This window comes from Lissotriton vulgaris, chromosome 4_1 (assembly GCF_964263255.1).
Source record: "Lissotriton vulgaris chromosome 4_1, aLisVul1.2, whole genome shotgun sequence".
In the NCBI taxonomy this organism is placed as follows: Eukaryota; Metazoa; Chordata; class Amphibia; order Caudata; family Salamandridae; genus Lissotriton; species Lissotriton vulgaris.
Window position 1 is genome coordinate 554,337,717 of NC_141691.1, and position 20,208 is coordinate 554,357,924.

General features: G+C 46.9%; 1 protein-coding gene and 1 pseudogene across 2 annotated transcripts in view; one reads left to right on the plus strand and one right to left on the minus strand.

Moving 5' to 3' along the window:
* Nucleotides 1-20,208, plus strand: part of PDCD6IP (programmed cell death 6 interacting protein) — a 500,749-nt gene that overhangs the window by 63,526 nt on the left and 417,015 nt on the right. For both annotated transcript variants that reach the window (XM_086964745.1, XM_086964744.1), the window contains exon 2: nucleotides 17,444-17,498. In XM_086964745.1, coding sequence (XP_086820871.1) covers nucleotides 17,444-17,498 — 55 coding nt within the window. The remainder of the gene's footprint in view (nucleotides 1-17,443; nucleotides 17,499-20,208) is intronic.
* Nucleotides 1,892-3,300, minus strand: LOC147722248 (uncharacterized; annotated as a pseudogene).

Consider the following 20,208-nt stretch of genomic DNA (forward strand, 5'->3'; position numbering starts at 1 on the left):
ATGTCCTAACAGCCAAAACTAACATGTTGGAACTCAACGTAAGTGTTCAAATTAACAAGAAAACTAAGATTACGTAATTTTCTTATAACATCGTCACAGACCAAATGATAGAAGATCAACTAAAAGAATTAAGATCCATCAGCACATATATGGCTCCAATAAGCCATAAGACTCTGGACTTATTTGAACAATTATGCAAACAAGACATCTCAAAATTAAACACAAACAAGAAAAACAAACACCATAATCTCACAGCCAAAGAATTTGGTCTGATACGATCTATAGCAGAAAACAAACAAGGAATCTGGCAAAAAGCAGATAATGGGGAGCCCTGGTGCTGTTGAATGGAACCTATTATGAGGAACAAATTAAAGCCCATTTGGCGGATGAAAACATCTACATGAGATTAGACTTCAGTCCTACAACGGAGATCAAGAGTACATTGCAAAAAATAATACAGAAAGCAGTAGATGGAGGAGTCCTCACTGAAAAGGTAAAGTACTTAATCCAAGAGAATAGAAATTTGCCTAGTCTACGAGAAGGTAGGTTTCAATTCTATTAAGGACGCGGAGGCGAGGATTATGCTTTTATTCTCCCTTCTCTTTATTCAAATTTTGTCCACAACAGCTTTTTATAAAACTAACAACTACACTTCCCATAACACTCGGGGAAAAAGAAAACAGTCTCTATCAAATCCTTCTTCAATCTCCATGAAAGGTCAACCGATAAATCATCCAGCAACTTCCTGCACTTCCTCTTTCTTCGCTGGAGGAACTCTCCCATAGTTAGGCATTCTGTTTTAGTCTGGTCATTCCCTGAAAGAAATTACATCAATCAGTCATAACGTCCAGAACCAAAATGAACAATCAAAGCCAGCAAAACAATGAACATTGTGTATAACACTGCAATGAACAAAGCAGAAAATACTTTACGTTTCAACTCAAATTGAAAAACATTTACTTAGGACCATTACGGTGAGGGATAGCAACCAACGCGCTTGCTGGGTGAGATAATCCTCGCCTCCGCGTCCTTAATAGAATTGAAACTTACCTTCTCGTATGCTAGGCAAATTTCTATTCTATGTCCTGATTGGAGGCGAGGATTATGCTCCTTCAAAGCTTACTGACCCCCACCTGGGCCACATTCAGCAGCGGCTTAAAATAAAATCTCTTGAAGGTCGAATCTGACGACCAATCCGCTGCCTTCATAAGATCTTCCAAGCGTACACCGAGGTTAAACGCCTTAGAAGCCATCGCACCTGGGGGGAGTGTGCACCAAACGTCCTGGTATTAATACCAGCTTCCTGCATGACCCACTGCACCCAATGGGCTATAGTGGGAGAAGACGCCGCCTTGAAAGGCTTCTTGAGGGCTATAAGGAGTTGTTCACCTGGGGGACGAACTTCCTCCGTAGTTTCCTCATAGGCTTTTAAGCACTGTACCACACAAAGTTTAGGAGATTCACCGAAAGCAGGATAAGAAATTGTGCGTGTGTTCAATTTCGTGCTTCTCACCGTAAAAGTGACCCCATCCGGGGGAAAAAACCCTGGCTGTGATATCTAGAGCACGAACATCAGATACTCTCCGACAAGACACCAAAGACAATAACATGGCTAACTTAGCCGACAATTCTTTCCGGGAGAGATAACGGTTAGTTTGCCAAGACAACAATAAGTTCAAAATCAGGTTCACATCCCAAAGAACCGAATAACGGGGTTCTGGTGGTAGCGACAACCTGATGCCTCGCAAGAGTTTGCACACGAAAGGGTGCTCCCCCAAGGGAGCCCAGTCCACTGGAGCTTGGCCCGCTGAAATAGCAGAACGAACCGCGTTCACGGACCTATACGCCAAACTCCTCTGAGCTAATTCCACCAAATAATTCAGAACATGGGTTAAATCTGCGACCACAGGATCCACTTCCCGTCGCAAACACCAGCATACCCATCGCGTCCATGCCGATATCGTTTAGATGTGCGATCTGCCCAGGCCCTGACAGCAGGAGTTCAGTGTGTCCCGAAAGGCCCGGCAGTCGCCAGCGTTGCCTGTAATCCACCATGCTATGAGCTGCAGGGAGCCGTCCTCCACCAGACGGTGGGGAGTCCCTTCCGGACTCAACAGGAGATGGGGAGTTGGGAGGAGTCGGGTTCGAAAATCCCAAGAAAGTCCCAGAAGAACCGGAAACCAAACTTGAGACCTCTAACACAGGGTTATCAGTACCACAGACGCCAACTGACGGCGAACTTGGGCTGTCACCCTGGTAATAATGGAACACGGGGGAAAAGCGTACCACCTCTCCTGGCTCCAATCCTGACTGAACGCGTCACACGCTGCCCCCAGGGGATCTGGCCCCCAACTGAAGAACCGGGGAAGCTGCCAATCGAGGCGGCACGCAAAGAGATCGACTGAGAAGGGACCCCATCTCTCTTGCAGGTGAAGAAAAATCTCCGGATCCAGCTTCCAAATGCTGGAATCTCGAAAGTAACGGGAGTGCCAATCTGCCACAAGATTCTCCTTTCCTGGGAGATATTCCGCCGTCACCGATATCTGATGCGCTAGGCAGAATTCCCAAAAATGTTTCGCCATTATCGCCACTGCTTTGGATCGTGTGCCTCCTAGGTGGTTTATGTATCTTACGGCCGACACATCGTCCATCTTCAACAGGACTGAGGCTGAACACGGTCTTTGGTCCAGCACTGAACAGCAAAGGAGCCGGCCAGAAGTTCCATACAGTTGCGGAGACCAACTGCCGACAGTGGAAAACTCTCCACACCGCGCACCCCATCCTGCCCGGCTGGCATCCGACTCTATCACCAAATCTGGTGCCGAGCCGAAAATTGCTCTCCCGTTCCACGTCTCCATGTGGGAAAGCCACCATTCTAGCTCTTCCTGTACCTCTTCCGTCAGAGGGACCACCTGTGAATAAGTGAGACCCTTCCGCAGGTGGTGCGCCTTCAGGCGCTGCAGGGCACGGTAGTGTAGCGGCCCCTGGAAGATCGCCTGGATCGATGCCGAAAAAAGGCCTACCAATCGAGCGATCTGGCGCAGGGTGGCTGAGTGTGGCTGAGATGGAGTCTACCACGAACCCCAGGAAGGTGGCCTTCTGAGTGGGAACCAAGAGGGACTTCTTCTTGTTGATTAGGAACCCCAGCGACTGGAGGAGCGAAACCGCTAGCTCCAGATGGTCCGCAATTGCGACGGACTCTGACTCAAGAGAAGCATATCGTCCAAGTAGACTATCAAGCGGATCCCGCGAGTCCGCAAGTACTCCACCACGGGCTTGAGAACCTTGGTGAAACACCATGGTGCTGAGGAGAGACCGAAGGGGAGACAACGGAATTCGTAAGCTTGTCCTCACCAGAGGAACTGAAGGAAACGCCTGTGAGGGGGAACCACCAGGTACGCGTCCTTCAGATCCAAACGTACCATCCATTCGAGTGGCTGGAGAACATCCCTGAGCAAATGAATGCCCTCCATCTGGAAATGCGTGTACACCAGCCACTCATTGAATTCCTGAAGGTTGATCACTGGCCTCCGACCCCCGTCGGTCTTGTCCACCAGAAAAATATTGCTGACTAACCCGGAAGGATGAATATCCATGTGACACACCGCTCTCTTGTGGAGCAACTCTTGCACCTCTTCGTCGATCAAACCCGCGTCTGACGTGCAGAAAACTATCGGGCTGGGGAGACGCTCTTGCCGAGGGGAACTGTAAAACTCTATCTGGAAGCCCCTGACCGTCTGAAGCACCCAAGCATCGCCCGTAAGCGCTTCCCAAGCAGGGAAGAATCGTGCCAGCCTGCACCCAACCTGCAGTCGCGCAGCCGGTAGCACACTCGCCATTGGCATTGCCGTCGTTTCCTCTGTAGCCGCAGCCCCGCAACCGTGGACCCCTAGTGGGGTAGAAGTTGGTGAAGCGCTAGTCAGATTGGTACAATGCACAGTGTTGAGGGGTGCTGGATAGTGAATAGTTTAATTTACTATTCCAACTCCAGTCCCCGTGGATAGTAGGGAAGGTGTTGGATAGTAAATTAAATCTATTCCCTATCCTAGAGCGCCCCCCAGCGCAATGCGTTGTAAAAGTTGCGATGTAAAGGCACTGCGTGGTAAAAGTTGCGTTGTAAAGGATGTTTCCCGCGCCTGGAGCCTTGCCCCCTACCCTGGGGCTGCTGATTTTGGCCACGGCCGGGCGGGCGGCTCTGACCCTGCCCGGCCCCGCGGAAAACCTGCGGAGTAAAGACTCGTTTAATGTTTGCCTGTGCCTTATCAAGGGACGTGAACGTAGCCACGAGCTTCCTCAGTTCTTTTATAAATGGTTCGCCAAACAGCTGAAGCACCTGCCTCGGAACCTGCCAAGTCCCCAACCTTGGGGTCGACTTTAATCAATAAGGACCTGCGCCTCTCCGTTGAAAGGGCGCAGTTGGCATTACCCACGAAACATATTGCGTGCTGAGCCCAGGCGGACAACACTTCGGGGTCGATCAGAGAAGCAGAGACGCTGGCCTCCTCTGCCATGTCCAGGATCTTGGCGAGGGGACCGGTGATGTCAAGCAACTTGTCCTGATACGCGCGCCAGAAACGATCTATCCCCTTCTTGGGATCCCTAATGAACTTGGCGAGGAAAGTTGCCATCTTGCTTTCTATGTCCCGGGTAGTCGACACTTTGCCCTCTAAAGTTGGCCGTGGGCACTCAGACCTCAGTCTGTTCCGTGCCTCGTTCTCCAACGGTTTCCTGAGGCAGGAGGCCAAATACAAGGCTGCTTTCTTGGCTTGGACCCACTCCACAGAGCGGGGATGAACGATGCCATCAGGGTCCAACATGTCTGCAATCGTTGTCTTGGAAGGGTCCGCGGTGCCCGAAGGCCTCCACGAACGAGACGAACCATCGTCATCATCTGAAGCATCCGGGGAATCCCCTTGTTGTGTCTCGAGAGACACCGGCGGGGGATCCTCCACTCCGGGAGCAGGAGTCTGGGGAAGAACAAGGAGGGCCGAGTGCTCCAGAAACGCCTGTTTGAGGCGTACCTCACCGTCGCACTTTTTCTTAGCTGGCGAGGGACCGAAGTCGTCTGAGGCGGGAGCCTATCTTCGCGCAGAGTTGCTAGATTTTGTCGGCTAAACGTTGCTCCATTGGAGTCATGAGATCGGTCACCGCCTTGTGGATGGAATCATCCACCTTGGCATAAAAGTCATCGTCCCATTGTAAATAGGCTAGGGAGCCTTCTTCCTCGTAATACCCCTGCTCCATAGTTTTTTAAAAAATTTTTTATTTTTTATTCGGAATACCTCCGAGATATCGCTTCAGATCAATACAGGCATGGGCCTACAACCTCTCCGGCCGGCCGCTATAAAGTCAAAACCAATACAAAGAAAAGTAACACATTACAGCATCTCTAGGGCCGGAGCCGTAGCAAATAGAAAAAAACAGGATGTACATGTAAGCATGTCCACTAAACATCAGGATATGAGAGGATTCCATTTTATAATATGGGAAGAAGGATCCGTGGGCATACAATCAAGCAAAGTCATATTCGGAGCAAGTCGTGGAATAGGATATTCGCCTTTCATACAAGCGTGATTAGAAAGTTGCCTTAAGATCGTGCAAATCAGAATATGCCAGCTTACAATGATTACGCGCTAACTCTAAGTCTTAACCGTAGGGTCAACAAACATTTTAAGAAAAACGCAAGCGCACATCGCAAAATTGCGACCCAAAAAGAAAGATATTGGACCCCCCCATCCAAGCGAAATATGGGAGAAACAAAGAAAGAAAGTACCAGTAGAGAGAGAGAGAAAATAAGGGCCATAGAAAACAAAAGAGAAGCGAAAAACAAACCCCACCCTGCATACCAGCAGAAGGCTACGGCCCACCCCCCCTATAGGCATGCCTCTCGCCCCAGCACCAAAACCCCAGTTACAAGAAAAAGGGGAGGAGGACCCTTGCATTCGCCCCCCCCCTCACCGCATCCCAGAAAAGAATGTAAGCTCCCCAAAGAGGAAGCATCCGTCATTTCGTGCCCATCTAACACCCTCACAATCAAAATAACGAGCCAAGTCTCGCGTCATCACCAAAGTCACAGATCGGTTAAACAATCATGCGATGTTCATCCCTGGCCAGTCCGAGCAAGAGTAAACAAAAAGTCTGACCCAAAAATTCCACAGGCAGACAATCTCGGTGACCAAACTTGCGTCTTAGGGGCCACCCAGGTGCTCAGCGGAGGCAGATTAACAGCAACAAAACCGCTTCGCCAATAGCCACTGTCCAACAGTGAAGGGGCCCGGCGTTGCCGTTTGGTGGCGAGCACATATGTCGGAAATCCAAAAGGAATGTCGGTCGTGCAGATCCGGCCAGCACCCTCACTGTTCTCGAAATCCGGCACTTCACACTCCAGGGAGTCCACGGTAACAAATGGCTGAGTATTGACATGCGCCCAACCTGTCATATTCCCATCTGCGCCCCTAGGTCCCATGTCAGGAACAATAGGCGCCAGCGAGTCATGGAGGGCCAACAATACACGGCTCAGGGAGGAATGAAAGTCATTGACAGCCAAAAGGACATCTCCCAGAGTGTACTCCCTTTCTCCGCTCCTTGCTCCATAGTTAACACTGCGCAAAGAATCTGTCCTCACAGCCCTGGGTACCGTGCACCCACTTCACTCTGGCTGTCACACAACAAGAGGAGCTTACCTTCCGCTACACGCGGTGAAACTGTATGGGGCTGAGGGTCTCTCAGTAATATAAGGCGGCCAGAGGCTCGAATTTGCGGGCTTCTCAGCCCAGGGACACCCACTCCCTCTCAATCCACTGGGAATCCCCGCCTGACAGGGTGTCCGAGGGGCCTCTGTAAGGTATCCCCTCCTCAGGTACGTACCCGACCTCATGTGCACCGGGCGTGACAGGGATTGGGTCCCCTGGTGCACCGCACCACTACCGACCCGCCGAGCGGGCGTTCAAAACAAGGGGCAAACAGTAATACAGACCCAGACGAACTGGGCTATTTCAGGCGGGCCCGGCGCGGACTTAGAAAGGTGACTGGAGCGCGTCTGCTTCTTTGCCAAGTCTGTCACTGCGCTCCGGGACCCCAGTCGCGACGCCCCCACAGCGGCCTCTAGCGGTCGGAGGACCGCGCCGCACACATGAAAAAACGGGCAGCCGCGTTAGGAGCGTACTAGCGTTCTAGCGGCGAGTAGGGATTCTGTCAGGGAGAAAAAAAAACTCCGTAATCAATAGCGTATACAGCAACAGAACATTCCCCACAACTATCGATCATAAGAGAAAACCAAATGCATTTATCTCTAGCTGCTGAGCAGCGAAGGAAGAGTAAGTGCAGGAAGTTGCAGGATGATTTATGGGATGACCTTTCATGGAGATTGAAGAAGGACTTGATAGAGACTGTTTTCTTTTTCCTGAGTGTTATGGGAAGTGTAGTTGTTGTTAGTTTTTAGGTCTCGCTTTTTCCATTCCGCAGGAATGGAAAATGGAGAGAATTCTAGTGCTCAAAATACTCGTCAAACTAAGGCTTTTTTCTGTGCGGTTTTCTTCGAGTTCACGTGAATCACGTGACCAAACAAGCACGCGCATCAGCCTCCCTCCCTCCCTCCTAATTGCATTTTTTCACGGCCGCCACCACATCAAAGGGCTTCTCCCAGCGTGTGCTCTGCGGCTTCTCCTCCCCTAATTATTCATGGCTGGCCGGCCGTACTTTCAGTTTCCCGGCCGCTCTTGTTTCCCTAATTCTCTCTCACGCTATCACGTGCCCTCTCTTGTACTGTTTTCTCTCTCTACTCCCTCTTTCTCTATATCTTTGTGTCAACTGTGTCTCTCTCCAGATTATTTGCCTACCCGTTTGTTTCATTTCAGTTTGTCTGTCTTATTCGTCCCTTTGTTTTCTTTCATCATATGTGCCAGGCTGTCACTCCTCATCGCTCTCTTTTCTGTTTTCTGCATTTGCTTGACTCTTTCACTTCCAAGCTTATTAAAGCATAACCCAAGACCGAATACAAACCACTTTATCCATTAGCATTATCCTTTTTATGAAATGTATTAATCTAGTTGAAGTTGTGCGCGGCTTCTCCGAGAGGTAATGAGGTGTCAGCATCTGCTGGGGACCGAAGAGGCTTCCTCCTCTCAAGACACAGACGATCCTCAATTAACTGAGCGCCAGCAAAAGTGGGCTGGGACCGACTACATTAAACCCTTCAGATGCTTGAGAAGAATCGATGTAATCATTTCATACAGCTAATACCCAGTGAGGGATGTGCGCGCATGCGGCTATGCAGACGACGTGCAAGAGAGGCGCGGAAACAGGAACGCGTGAAGATCCTTACAATGAGACACAGCGTTAATAGGTGCGCGTGATGTGCAAGGATATTATGATATGCAGTGAACCTTCCATAGTTACTATTAAACATGCATCTTTCCCTATGCAGACATGCACAAACAGTGGAAACATGTACGGTGTTGTTGGCCAATACACTGACTGAATACGACCAGAAGCATCAAACAAACAGAAAGCCACAACCTCAGCAACCACCAAAGAAAATGATGGTTGCAAGCATATCCAGGTCCTTTGAAGTTCGTGTCAGTGCTCATCACACAGCAGGAGCAGTGGCTGGGATCAGTCCTTGGGACTGCCTGCTGCTGGGCAACGAGAAGGCACTCAAATATCAATAAAGACTATTAGATGGCAATCAGCAGCTGAACTAAGCCAGAACACAATTTGCAGTTTTTTAGAGGTTTCTCACTTCAGAAGGTTTGCTGGTTTGTGGACAACTAATTATGTCATTTGTATAGCTTATTTTTGGGCCATTTATTGAAGTCGTCTTTCCATCACTAAAACTTTCACAATGTCATTTTGTCTAGCCTCCACACAACCAAACACCTAACCACACCACACACAACCACACACCAAACCACACACCAAACCACACACACAACCACACATAACTACACACACAACTACACACACGCAACCCCACACACACAACCCCACAAACAACCCCACCACCATACACGCATACAACCACTCACACATACAACCACTCACACATACAACCACTCACACATACAACCACTCCCACATACAACCACTCCCACATACAACCACTCCCACATACAACCACTCACACATACAACCACCGTTAATGTTAATGGGTGTCTTGTATAGCGCACGGCTACTCCAAGGAGTGTCCCGGCGCTTTCTGACCCATGGCTGAAAAGAAAGCTGAGGAAACAGGGGAAATACCAGTTATTGATTGTGGAGCCAGGTTATCAAGGCCTTTCTAAAGGCCAGCAGATTGGGAATGCGGCGCAGATCGACGGGAAGGGAGTTCCACAGTTTAGGGGCGAGATGTTTAAACGAGCGACCACCTATCCTGACTTTCCTAATGGGTGGAACAGTTGCCAGGCCAAGAGATTCAGATCTGAGAGATCGAGTGGGCTTATAGAAAAAAAGCCGTTTCTGAATGTAGAAGGCACCAACCAAGTGGAGTGCCTTATGGGCCAGCGTAAGCGCCTTGAATGCAATCCGCTTCCTGACAGGGAGCCAGTGAAGGGAGAGAAGCAACTCCGATGCCCTAGCATGGCGGGGTAGGCCAAAAATGGCCCTTGCCGCGGAATTCTGGACTACCTGAAGTTTGTGCAGGAGGTAGTCTGGCAACCCAAGGTAGAGGACATTGGAGTAATCGAGCCTAGAACAAATTAAGGCCTGTACCGTCAACTTCCTGTGGACCAAAGGAAGCAGAGGGAGGAATTTGCGCAGCATTTTTAACAGACCAAATTATGTACTGGTGAGACCTGTAATTTGGGATTTCAGTGAAAGGGTGTTATCAATTTTGATCCCAAGGTTTTTAGCCACCAAGGAGGAAGAAGGGGGTGACATGCTCACCGGCCACCATTCCTGCCAAGGCGGGTCAACCTGACAGCCAAAGAAGAGCACCTCCGATTTGTAGGGGTTGCACTTGAGGCTGCTTCGCTGAAACCAGTCGAAGACAGCCCCAAGGCAGCCGCGGATGCTCTCCCTGTCGAACTCCGCACCCTTTTTACAAGTGAAGAGAAGCTGGGTGTCGTCAGCGTATGATATGATCTGGGAACCCAGAGACTCCGCCAGTACCGCCATAAAGATGTTAAAGAGGGTCGGGCTAAGCACCGACCCTTGTGGGACTCCAACATCCATTGGCGGCACCTCGGCAGAGTACGGGGGGGCCCAGACCATTTGTCGGCGACCCGCTAGATAAGATCTCAACCAGCTCAGTACCGTCCCTCTGAGACCGATCTCATAGAGTCTACTCAAGAGGGCTTCATGAGGGACGGTGTCGAAGGCCGCTGACAGATCCAACATCACCAGCATAGCTCTTCCACCTGAGTCAAGAGCTTCCTTGATGGCTTCATTTACTTCCAATAGAGCGGTCTCAGTGCTCAAATTGGAGTGGAAACCTGACTGGGTGGGGTGGAGTAAGCCATGGTCTTCCAGAAAGGAGGAGAGCACAGAGTGGACGTGCTTCTCGACGATCTTAGCTAAACTAGGCAGGAGAGATATTGGTCTATAATTTACATGCTTTTCCGGATCAAGGCCAGGTTTTTTCAAGAGTGGAACAACCACTGCCTTCTTCCAGGCCGGCGGGACAGTGCCACTTGTCAAGGATAGATTAAGAACAGGATTTATTAACGGGTTCAAAATCTTGGCGTTGCTAGATAGAAAGGTAGCAGGGCAGGGGTCCAATGGAGAGCCTGATTTGATCCTGAGTAGGAGATCCAGAGAAGTAGATTCCGACAGAACACACACATACACCCACTCACACATACACCCACTCACACATACACCCACTCACACATACACCCACTCACACATACACCCACTCACACATACAACCACTCACACATACAACCACTCACACATACAACCACTCACACATACAACCTCTCACACATACAACCACTCACACATACAACCACTCACACATACAACCACCCACCCACACATACAACCACCCACCCACACATACAACCACCCACCCATACAACCACCCACCCATACAGCCACTCACACATACAGCCACTCACACATACAGCCACTCACACATACAGCCACTCACACATACAGCCACTCACACATACAGCCACTCACACATACAGCCACTCACACATACAGCCACTCACACATACAGCCACTCACACATACAGCCACTCACACATACAGCCACTCACACATACAGCCACTCACACATACAGCCACTCACACATACAGCCACTCACACATACAACCACTCACACATACAACCACTCACACATACAACCACTCACACATACAACCACTCAAACAACTACACACACAACCACACACAACTGCACACACACAAACACACACATCTGTCGCCCTCACTCTATCTATTCCCCTCACTCGATCTATCTATCGCCCTCACTCTATCTATTCCCCTCACTCTATCTATCTATCGCCCTCACTCTATCGCCCTCACTCTATCTATCGCCCTCACTCTATCTATCGCCCTCACTCTGTCTGTCTATCTATCAATCGCCGTCACTCTGTCTATCTATCGCCCTCTATCTATCTATCGCTCCACCACAGCATCACTCAGGGGCACCACAGCATCACTCAGCACTACCACAGCATCACTGGTTCAAATATGTTCTCTCAATGTTCGAAGCTTTATTGCAAATGTCACAAAAAAATGTTAATATTTCACTTCTGTTCTTGGATTTTAGTCACTGAACATAATCTTCACAACAGTTATTTACAAAAGTTTAAGCTATTGCCATTAAAAATTACAATCACTTTTATTTAAGTATTAATTATTTAAAAAATTAAAAGCCAATGTTAATTGTAATATCAATACATCTAAGTAAAGGCAATACAAAACATGTGACATTACAAATACTAAAAGTGTCACATGTGCTGAAGTTAAAAGTATTGGCATTGTAAATCACAAAACATAAATATAAAATGTCATTTACAAAACCAATAGCTCCAACTTTCCTACTGCGAGACCTATTGGCAACGCCAGTGATTGTATAAAAAGCTGCTGTGGATAAAATTTGAATAAAGCGAAGAGAGAATAAAGCATAATCCTCGCCTCCGGTCCGTACATAGAATCCTGTAAGTCCGAGTTTTTACATGGTGCCCAAGGTACATAAAGATCTAATGAAACCTCCATGTCGAACGATCGTATCAACCGGAAGAAGTTTGCATGAACCAGTTGGGAAGTTCTTGGATAAATACTTGCTACCCTGTGTAACCAACATGAGATCGTTTGTTAAAGATACTACAGACTTTCTTAATAAATTGGCTACAGTAACCATTACTGAAGAGCAACCTATAGTGTTAGGAACTATTGATGTAAAATCCCTTTATACCTCAATTCCTCACCAACAAGGTATTGAGGCGGTTGAAAAGGCATTGTTGCACACTGAATATAAGGAAGACGTGAAAGTATTTTTGATGGATCTATTACAATTTACACTAATGCATAGCTACTTCTCATGGGAAAATAATTGGTATCTACAGAAAAGTGGAACATCCTTGAGCAATTGCGCCGCTCCAACTTACGACAACATCTTCATTATTTGGAGAGGAGCTAAAGAAGAATTATCAGCTCAAATCACACAACTGAACACTATAGATGAGAGAATCCAGTTTACCTCGGAAATACAGGACAACACTATCCATTTCCTGGATGTAGAAATAACCAGAAAAGCCACCTGATTTGCAACAAACCTATACAGAAAATCTACAGATAGAAACAATATTCTAAGATATGAAAGTTTCCACCCGCAACCCTTGAAACAGCATTTACCTTATTCTCAATTACTAATGGTAAAACAGGTCGTCTCAGAACCAGCTCAATCAGCACAACAAACTGAACAAATGATTACTCGTTTTAAACAACGTGGATACCCAGATAAGGTATTACAACAAGCCATCAACAGAACAACAGGATTGACAAGAGAAAAGCTTCTCAAAACACAACCCAAAACCAAAGACAATAGAATGACGTGTGTGAGTAAATATTCTAAGATGAGCCGACAATACAAAAAAATAATTAAGAGACATTGGAGTTCACTCCGATTAGAACCTGATTTCAAAGACATCTTTGAACAAGAACCACTATTTGTGTACACAAGATCGAAAAACATTGGAGAAATATTGAAGCAACCAGTGAGAGATACCAATCCCAAACAATATAATGGCACAACGCCATGTTGGAACTGCAACAATTGCCATAATAACATCAGAGGAAGTGTAATCACACACCCGATGAAAGGCCATAAAATCCAGCTAAGAGTCAATGCTACATGTGACACAATGAACATTGTTTATATGTTATGTACAATGTCGGATGTCGGTCAAACTGAACGTAAACTCAAAACGAGACTCAATGAACATAAAAGCCACATCAGGACTAAAGTTATGAAATCCACATTAACCACACATTTCATAGAAGCGCAACATCATATTAGTCAATTAAAAGCATGTGTTTTTTTCTAAACGGTGGACAAAGCAGAAGGGATGGACAATAAGAACTCATTGTTGAGAAGAGAAAATTACTGGATTTATCATTTGAATACCTTAAAACCTCACGGGCTGAACGAAAAGGTTGAATTCATGTGTTATTTATGATTCTTGACATAGACTATTCACCAGAACATGAGCATGGAACGAATAGGGTCTTCCTAAGTATTACAGTTTTTTAAATGTTAACCGCTCTTCATATAGAATGAACACACCATCATTCACAAATGTATAGATTTACAAGGTTATCATAGCATGAACTACCTCTCTTTTTGAGCTATACAAATAGAGCATAATACACAGTTAGTACTTACATTTAAAAGTACTTAATACATATGCACTGATTAGACTCTTTGAGCTATGTACTAGCGAAGGACTAACAGACATCAGTTGTATTAATGTCTGGCAGTATATACATATATGGTCTTAACGTGAAGAAATGTATTCACATAGATGCATGATTTTCCGTTTTCACTGTCGTTATTTTCTAATTCAAGGTCGTCTTTTTTTCTAACCCGAGGCTTCTCTAACCAGAGTTTGTCTTTATTGACACATGGACACTATCACTTTAACAGCATGTCAGCGCTAACCGCATGTACGTAAGACGCCACTTGAACGCGTTTAACATACACGCGAGGATATTGCCGATAGACATGGACACTATCACTTTAACAGCATGTCAGCGCTAACCGCATGTACGTAAGACGCCACTTGAACGCGTTTAACATACACGCGAGGATATTGCCGATACACCAAGCAGAACTGAGAAAAAGAGAGCACAATACGACGGAGCTATTCCGGTAGGCTACCAGTCAAACACGCTTGATTTATTTTCATTTTAGCGTGGAACTAAACATCACGAGCACCTTCGCATGATTAGCAATTGTAGAAACCGAGTAGAGAGACTTTCACATTTAAAGGGCACATTTGAAAAAAGCGTAACAAACGTAAGAATGCAAGAAGATAACTCACTCACGTAATATATAGCAGGAGTGAGATATATGTTCACCGTCTAAGCGCGATATAGACAACACGGGCAGAATTGTTTGAAACACCCATCTTACATCACACTTTACTAAACATATAGTGGTGGTTTAAATGGCGATGATTTCCCATTATTTACCTTGATGTATTGAATTTATTTTGTAAATAAATCCCCTGACAAAGGAAAAATTTGCCGAAAAGCATTGGGAGGGAACAATTCAAATGTTTGAATAACGGACATTAATGCATTATGGGAAACTAAGTCCGTAATGTGATAAACCAAAGAAGAAACATTGTGTGAATTAAAACACATTGGAGATAGAAATAAAACGGATAAGAAGAAATTACAGTATTTATTTTTATTGAATTTGGCTGGATTTACAGCGACCATTAAACCTGTGCCCAGGGAGACGGACCAAGGACACTTGGGACTGCAACTTCAGACCATCTCCAGATATCCACCATCCCCAGGGTATTAGTAAAGGCATGTAATTGTTAACCGTGTGTCGAGTCACGTCTGGGCGGAGATCGGTCCATTTGGCCATTCATCGTCCGGTTGAAGTCTCCCCCCCCATCACCAGAGTACCCATAGGTAAATTCAGTAATAGCGCTCCTACATCTGTTAGTGCCATGCGTTGGAGACAGGTGGGGCATACACAGAGATAATATTAAGGACTCTGCCCGCCCAAATGCCTGTACAAGCAGCATAACTACCCTGCGGATCAGTCCACGTATTTTGTATCACATAAGGGCAGCCTTTACGAAGGAGGGCCCCCACCCCCCTGGAACCTGTGGTGAAGCCAGACTGTGTCCCCATACAATATCCCTTCCTGTTAAGGGCCATGCAGGAGTTACCTATTAGATGGGTTTCTTGAAACACCATATCCACCCCTGACGGAGGATATACTGTAACACTATACCTCGCTTAATTTTGTCCTCTAACCCGTTGACATTCCATGTCCTGAGTCTGAGTCCTTGACCTCTAGCCATTGGTCTCTAATATTGGTGTAATGGAATATATAAAGTGTCCATGGCAAGAGAAACCCTCTATGGCCCCAGTCCATGCGGCTCCTAGAGTGTGACAGCGCAACATAACGCTTTGAGGTATGAAATCAGAGATCTGAATGTTAATACCAGCGAAGATGCACATATACCAGATGCAAGTTTGTCCAGCTGCAATGAAACAGTAACAAATACCCCCCAATAAAACAAACCCAAACTTACCCGCTTTGCTGTAACTTACCCCCCTCACTGCTTAACTGGACTAGAACCGCCCGCCACCCCAAAATGCAGAGTGCCTGTCGCCCACCCATAAAACAATTTGATGGAACGTGAGCAACCCCACTCCCAGTGCAATCACATATAGTCGGTAGGTTCCTAGTCCCCCGGCCCAACCCCACCCCCAACACCATGTATAACGCCAGGCCTAATCCGGTTTCCAACTATCACCCTGCGGTGTCTCAGATCGAGGACTTACGCCGCAGCGGCCCCCATATAGGAAACAATTGCCATCAAGCGGTTAAACATGGAGAAAGAGCATATCATTTACAGTGTAAATAGGCATTTGAGCGCTGGGGCAGTCTCTTGAACAGTGGCAAGTTTTGACACACCGCCAGCAAGGTTAGTTCCCCCCTTCTCCCAACCAAAACCTTAGTCATTGTTCTCACAGTTAAAAGGTTAAGATTCTGAGTCTACATCTAGAAGTGTACTGGAGATCTCCCGGGGACCAGTGGTAATACCCCATAGTCTTACCAGCGTCCTAGGTTAGCGCCCCCCGTGTATCCCTGGGAGTCAGAGTCTGAATGTGGAGGAGAACGTCTCTGCTGACACCAATCCTCTGCATCATCGTTCGCCGAGAATCCTTAAAGTACCTTCTTTTCGACCGTGAGCCAGCCCTCTAGCCAGTTCCATGCTTCTTCAGGGCAAGTAAAAAAACATGACTTACCGTTGGCTTCCACTCGCAACTTAGTGGGGAACATCATTGCATACTTAACTTCTTGGTCTCGGAGAGCCTGTTTCACCTCCAGGAGGCTGTGCCTCTGTTTCTGCACTCTCAGTGTGAAATCGGGAAAGAACATGATTTTGCTGTTTTCGAGGGTCAGTGGCGGGGCCGCCCTTGCGGTTTGAAGAATGATGTCCCGGTCTCGGAAATTGAACACTCGGGCAGGAGCGGTCTAGGGGGCTTGGGTCGACCACCCCGGTACACGATGGGCTCTTTCAATCGAAAAACATTTTGAGAGTCCTCGGGCTGTAAATGCTTAAGGACCCAACTCCTCGACGAATCCGCTGCTTGTCCCTCAGCGCGCTCCGGAACCCCTATAAAGCGAACGTTGTTTCGCCACATTCTGCCTTCATAGTCGTCTAACTGTTGAGCTATCGCTTTGCGGGAGGAGCGCAGTTCAGTGACTTGTCGCTTGAGGAGGCTGGTGTCGTTACTCAGTTCCTTGGTTGTACTCTCTACGGTTATTGCTCGTCCAGAGGATGGCTTCCTGTTTCTCCCTTGTAATCTAGCTCCTGGGCAAATGTTTGTAGGGTGGTGCTGGCATTCTGTGTCTGTACAATTTGTTTTTTGTTCCTGCCAACTCAAGATAGTTGAATCCTACCGGAAGAGTTTTGCACTTTCACCCACCCCGTTTTACTGCACAGGTGAATTTAACTGTTTTGGATATTACCAAGGTGAAGCTAGTTATAAGTAATTGTTGCAAATAATTATTGCAGAACTTGGAACTGAGAGACTACTTATGAACCGAAGGTTTTTATGAGCTGAAACAGTACACTTTTCTTATTTCCAGCATTTAATAATGGACTATATACTTCCAAACTGTACTTCTAGATGGCAAACTAAATAGAAAACTATAATGTACTATGATGTGAATAAATTATGTTCGGTGTAAGGATTGCCTTATATTTGACCACAATATTTTATCCTGTTTCTTAGGTATTATGATCAGCTGTGTTCCATTGAGCCAAAGTTTCCATTTACTGAAAGCCAGGTAAGATTTTGTTTTCCTTTTCTTATGCTTTTTTTATCTGTCCATTGCATTTAAACTTATTGAAATTGAAGAGCTCATGTTGTACCAAAAAAGAAAGGAGCATATATAAAGGGCCTTTGGCTATTCATCAGCCTCTGTATGGCTTGTCCACAAGTGATTGACCAGCAGTTGTTGTTCTGCTAAAAGAGTGCTTCTCTTTTTTTTTTATAATCAACTTTATTGGTTTTTGCAAACAGCCCAGTATACTGTGACAGATGACATATTTCATTAGTTCCCCAGTCATTGCTTTAACTTGCTAAGCCAGATGTATTACGTATTGAGATTTCCTGTTACCCACCTCCCGATAACTTGACGTCAAAGGTGGCGGGCAAGGATTAGGTAAACTGTTGTCGGCTAGTGATTCAGGCACAAATACATGCTTCTGATTGTCCACATTCCACACCAAAATCAGTGTTAAATATGGGAACACTCAAACGTCAGAAGTCGAGGTCATACAGTTATTTATTATATATCCGGCGCTCTCTTTTATTTTTGCTTTGAATGGCACAGTGCCGCTTCTTGATTGCCTGGAGCCGCTCTCGTTCCCTTTACGCAGATTTATGATCTTCTTCTATCACTGAGCCTACGCATTGTCCATGTGACTTTGCTCCCGCCCCCTCCCGTTGTCCATGTTCATCACCTCCCAGGCCCCTCCTCCTCTCCCTTTTCTGCGCACACTGGAATGGCATGGTGAGCAAAAAAACGATGGATTAGGCCCAGGTGTCTGTCCTGGGGAGAATGTATGACATTGTGCTGTATTCTGTCCATCAATTGTTCTTTTTAGACGTTGTTCCCGTGCTCTCCATACCACTGTTGTCAAGCTATCCTGGCTGATGAGGGCTTAAAGCCCGAAACCTGTCCTAGGATACTTGTTTCCAGTCCAGGGTGGACCTGGCCTGACAGGTCGAGCTGGACTGTTCCCAATGGGCGCAGGGTCTAGACTGATTTGCATATGGCTGGGTCCAAACTGAATGGCATGGTGAGCAAAAAAGCAATGGATTAGGCCCAGATCTCTGAACTGGGGGAATGTATGACATTGTTCTCCATTCTGTCCATCAATTGTTCTTTTTGCACTGGTCCTATCATTGAGCCTACACATTGTCCGTGTGTCTTTGCTCCCGCCCCCTCCCATTGTCCATGTTCAGCACCTCCCAGGTCCCTCCTCCTCTCCCTTTTCTTCATATTTTTTTGTTTTTATTTTAAAAAAAGTTTTATATATGAAACCATAGGAGACGCGCCATCATCCACGCTGATCACCTATCTCCACGATGCAGCTGCCAGAGGTCTTATGCGCTCCTCCTTTCAGCACGCTGTCTCAGCCTTTTTTCCCCTGGCACGCTCACTCTGCTCCTCTTTTCTCGCTGCACATACCATTCATTCTTCCTCCTAGTTCATTTTATGCTTCCTCCCTCTTCCTTTGTTTCGTTCATACTCCCACCTTTCTGTTTATTTTTTTTAAATGTATTTGTATTTTCCAATACCTTTTTGTTTATTTAACCCCATTCACTTTCAGTTATGTAAACTACCTTCCTGTCCTATTTCCTCAGTGCCTAGGACCCCACTTCTGCGGTACTTTTACGTTTCGCTTTTTAGGTCTCGCGACTTATCAATGCGCGCATGCGCATTGAGCGGAGCGAGAATTCAAGTGCTCGAAATCCTCGTCAAACCAAGGGCTTCTTGCGCTGCGGTTTTCATTAAGTTCACGTGAATCACGTGACCAAACAAGCACACGCATTCACGGCCGCACAGCACATCAAAGGGCTTCGCCCAGCGTGCGCTCTGCGGCTTCTCCTCCCCTAATTATTCATGGCCGGCCGCACTTTCAGTTTCCCGGCCGCTCTGCATTATCAGGTACGTGTTGTTTCACTTTGTCTCTGTGCGTGCGTCTCCCTCGTGGTTTTCCCCCACCACTCGTGTTGTTCTCTCCCTTGTTTACATGGTGGCTGTGTGCCTTTATTTTGTTCAGCGCAGCTTGCCCAACCAACATTTAAAACATTCTGTGTGGCTTTCCGAGGGTCAACAGCTCACTGTCCCTTTCCGTGCGTGCGTCTCCCTCGTGGTTTTCCCCCACCACTCGTGTTGTTCTCTCCCTTGTTTACATGGTGGCTGTGTGCCTTTATTTTGTTCAGCGCAGCTTGACCAACCAACATTTAAAACATTCTGTGTGGCTTTCCGAGGGCCAACAGCTCACCGTCCGTTTAACTTGCATGGTGTCTTCCCGGTCTGCTCCTCCAATAGGCCGGTGCCTGCACCTTTAAATCCTGACTTCAGCGCTCCAGGGTTGTGACATCCTCTTTCACCACAACGTCCTGCTGTTCTTTTACCACTTTGTTAGAGTGCATGGTTTTCTTACTTTCTCTCTTGTTTATGTTTGTCATCCCTGAAGAGAGTTCCATTCACCTCCTTCATTTCCCAGCCACATTGAAGTTCCCCCACAGTATGTCTGCTCCCTTGCCTTTTACTTTGTTCATCGTCAGCATATTCTCCACACCGTGGTGCGTCAACCACCTCTCCTATTTTTTAATTGGATATTGTGCCATTATCACAGCAAAGAGCGGCGGTGGGCCTCCTACAGTGGAACTGGTGTGCTCGCTTACAGAGTTGCTGCATACCTCTTCTCAGGAAGCTGGCCCACTTTACAACCGCATGCAATAACATGGTCACAATCTTT